This window comes from Centruroides sculpturatus, unplaced genomic scaffold, assembly GCF_000671375.1.
Source record: "Centruroides sculpturatus isolate CEXI.00-Female unplaced genomic scaffold, Cexi_2.0 scaffold2404, whole genome shotgun sequence".
In the NCBI taxonomy this organism is placed as follows: Eukaryota; Metazoa; Arthropoda; class Arachnida; order Scorpiones; family Buthidae; genus Centruroides; species Centruroides sculpturatus.
In genome coordinates, this window is record NW_019386513.1 from 833 (window position 1) to 5,026 (window position 4,194).

Below are 4,194 nucleotides of genomic sequence, written 5' to 3' on the forward strand. Positions count from 1 at the left end.
TCCTGTAGCAGATTCTAAAAGGACGTAATAAAAAAACTCTTTATTACTTAACTAAAATTCCAGTTTGAAGTGAACTGGTGCAAATAATTAAAAATATGCCTTTTCTATAAATGTGTAAACAATTACAGTGAAACTACATACTGTATTTAAAATGTCTATCAGAATAATAATACTATAATTTCAAAATTTTCATTCATTTTTAGGTGGATATACAGTATTGTGACTTGAGTAATTTTCAGTTACTGGATCAAGTTATCTCTGAAACTCTTCGCTTCTGGCCATTCTCTTTAATGTAAATTTTAGTATAAACTTACGAAGTTAAATATAAAATGTAATATATATATTTTCTGTAAATATTTTTATACGTAGAGGTGTAAATCGCATATGTGCAGAAGATTATCGTTATAAAGACATCACCATACCAAAAGGTTGTACGATAACAATTCCAATACAGGTTTTGCAAAATGATCCAGCTTATTGGAGAGAACCGGATAAGTTTAATCCCTACAGGTGATATAGTGCTATACTAATTGTAGTTAAATTATGTCTACATTTAGCTTATTAACATGTTTTGAAAGAGTAATTATAAAAAGTTTTCCATGGTTTTAGATTTTCTTCTGAGAAACTGCAGAAAACCGATTCCATCATTTACCAACCATTCGGAGCAGGGCATAGAATGTGTTTAGGACAGAGGTTAGCAATAACTGTAATAAAGTTAGTACTGGCAAATCTGATTCGATCGTTCAAATCAGAAAAATATGGAGATGTGACCGTAGGGTCGGCACCTCTTTGGCGCCCTGTCAGGATGACACCACCGAGTCTCTAGGGGACTCGGAAATCGCGACGTTAAGTCTAAAGATTCGCGAGCGGTAGCGTGTAAGCGCTTGGATTCGGAGTAGAGGTGAGGAGAGAGACGAGGAAGTGACTCACTCGGANTGCTGTGGATAGTAAGTGTAGGTGGAAGGATAGTGAAGATAGGCAATACAGAAATTGTAAGAATTTTTAAATATTTATTGTCGGGAAATGTCTGTGTTCTTAACTAGTTTTAGTGATAATTGTACCGAAGATGTTTTTATTGTTGATTGTTGTTAATTATAGAAAGTGTCGTTGGAAGGCCTGCTGAAGAGGGACGAGCAAGTCCGAAACACATGTTTAAAGTGTATGTGTTCAGGTGAACTAAATAAAGAACATTATTTTTGAACTGTAAAACTAAATATCTGCATCCATAATTCCAGTATAATAAGTCCTGTTAATATATAGATTGTACTTGTAATACAAAATAAATTTTAAATACAGTTACCTAAATGTATCATTAAATCAGTTCTATTTTACTGTTAAAACAGAAAATTATATGTGTTAATTTTAATGTGTTAATATAACAGATATAAATTTGGGCCAAATAGAAATGAAAAATTATATATAATTGCACCATTTTTAAATAACATTGAAACAAGTTATAAGTTCTTCTTACAAAAAAGTAGAAAGCAAATACGAAAAATTATTTTATTCTGACATTGTTACAATGCCGAGATACAGTTTTAACGATATTTTTAATTGATTACATTCAAAATATATGCTCTCCATCTCAGATCAGTAATGGCTTGTCCCTGTACATCATACGTTTTCTCAGAGCAATAACTAAGATTTTGGCAAAAGATAAAAATGGCACCTTTTTATTTTATTATTAAAAATATTTATTCTAAACAAATGCTATTATATAAAAAATTATCTGATGACATTTAAATAGCATTTAAATATAAAATNATGATTTAGAAGTTATAGAATGGGTATTATGATAAGAATTGATGACCGTGCAATTCAGACACTTTTCTAGTTCATAATCAAGCTGAAAAAATTATGTTGATTACTATAAGTCAGTGATCCCTAACCCCCGGATTGCCCAAAAAACATTAAATTATTTCCATTTTATTTACTTTGGTATATTTCTCTCGGGTTTGTGCGACTTTTAATGGACGAGTGGTTAACCGGGAGCTGAGAGTCGTCACCTAAAACTGCACCAATACCGTGCATGCGCAAAATATCGTGATATCGAGGCGGTTTCAAGTGACGTATGGAGTTGAGCGGCTGTAAGCGGCAGTGGCGTTGTAGCTTTGGTGGAGACAAGGTGTATATCCCTCTCAGTGGCGTAGCATGGGTGTCAGTTGCCCGGGGCAAAGGAAAATTTTACCTTCTTTTTATTTAGGTATCCCAATTTAAGACTAAAATTTAGTTTCGTCACAGAACAAGTAATGAATAATTCCGTACTAGTGTTGCCACTTTTTTAAAATCGCTGACCCGGACGGCAGGTGAGGTTTGTTTGAACAGAAGTTCTTGACGCGTGCGTATGTCATTTTGCAATGCGAAGAATAATGTGCAGTGCATGCCGGTTCTGATTCAGTTACAGTTAGCGACTAGGAAAATTTGGGTAGGAGTACCGTGTTATAGGGGGTCGACTGTATACAGAAATAAGATGGTTATTCAGAGGAAAATCGCTGACTAGAGTGTTTGAATTATGAAAGCCATTGCAAAGATTTGTCTCAGAAAAGAAGTCACTGCTGGCAGCACATTTCAGTTACAAGGTATCGGTCGCAAAACTGGCTTACCTGTGCAAGATATTCAGCTTGCTGAATGAACTCGATCTCTCCCTTCAGGGGAAAATGACAACGGTTTTTAAGTTGGCACACAAAGTAAATGCATTTAAACCAAACTGGAGTTGTGGGGACAGCACGTGAACACAGGAATTGTGGACATGTTTCAGACATTAGTGGGTATTTTAGGCGAGACTGAGCCTGAGCATTCATTCTCTCAGTTGGTGCATGATAACCTGTCTTTGCTTTTAAAAGAGTTCGAGTACTATTTCCCAACCACAAAAGACCCACGAACTGGTAAGTAATGGATCTGCTACCATTTTTCAACAAACCAGGCGAATCTAGCATGTCTGTGCAAGAAGAAGATCAACTGCTGGAGATTGCAATTGACGGCGGCCTTAAAACTACATTCGAGACAACAACTCTGCCTGTGTTCTCAATTAAAGTCATGGCGGATTACCCCGAGATTGCCGCCACAGCACTTAAATCTCTATTACCATTTCCAACATCCTATCTGTGTAAAGCGAGGTATTCTGCAGTGACAGCGACCAAAACAAAACAACGGAATTAACTGGGCATAAGCAACACACTTCAGGTGTCATTGTCTCTTGTTACTCCCGGATGGAACCGTCTCGTTGCAAAGAAACACGCTCAGTGTTCTCATTGATTTAGCGTTCTAATAAGTTAAAATGTTAAATCGCTTTATATTCGTTTTTTGGTGCAACTGTATTTTATTTTGAAGGCAGGTTTAAATACAATTAAATTAAAATTATTAAATCAAAACAATCTAAAATATAAATAATCAATGTTCCCTATCTAGAAATTCGATAAAATATAATTAGTAAATAATTTTCAGAAGATCAGTTGCAATATTTGTATTTTAATACTGTAATTTCAATTTAATTTATTTTCATATTTATTTTTATCTGAATATTGTTTACTGCAGTCTATTAAATTTTTTTACAGGAAAATGAGAGAGTATACTATCTATACTACTGGTATCCTAAGAATGGTATAAAGGTGAAAGCAACTCCATTATTTTCATCATTTTAAACATAAATAATCATCAGTTAACACATGTTTTTGAAAACTAATTGCATTCGACGTAATACAATCTTTGAAAACTTATTTGTATTCATTGCTGTTTCAAATTGAATAATAAAGTGTAATGTTAAAAATAATTAATGAATTTCTTAAATAAATAGTGTTCAATGCTATTCCTAATTGTTTCTTCCTTGTATATGTTGCATTAGAATTCAGCGTTGTGAAATAGATAAGTTCTATATCTATTATTCCTTAATGAAAAGTAGTTATGTGGGCGAAGAACAATGTCTTTACATAGTTTATAAATTCGAAATAAGTCTATTACTCACAAAAATTCCTTTACCTTTACCATTATTTTGTTATTATTATGTTGCCAGTGAAGACAGTTTTGGAATCACAGCAGTTGCACGTTTATATGCTATTGAAATCCAGTTTATATTTACATCTTTTTATCTTTGTCGTGAAAGTGGTCAGTACATTAGTAATGCCAAAAAGAACTTCTGAAATCTTTTTAAAATTAGCCTACAGATCGTAAATAATGCCAATAAAAATTGCTTTACGA

General features: G+C 33.5%; 1 protein-coding gene across 1 annotated transcript; it reads left to right on the plus strand.

Moving 5' to 3' along the window:
* Positions 1 to 203: 203 nt before the first annotated feature.
* LOC111615184 (cytochrome P450 3A19-like) lies at positions 204 to 3,641 on the plus strand (the record flags this gene model as incomplete). The annotated part of the gene is made up of 4 exons (XM_023356588.1): positions 204 to 292; positions 370 to 510; positions 610 to 766; positions 3,555 to 3,641. Coding segments are annotated over 4 exons (474 nt in total), but the record flags the coding sequence as incomplete, so codon positions are not given.
* Positions 3,642 to 4,194: the final 553 nt, after the last annotated feature.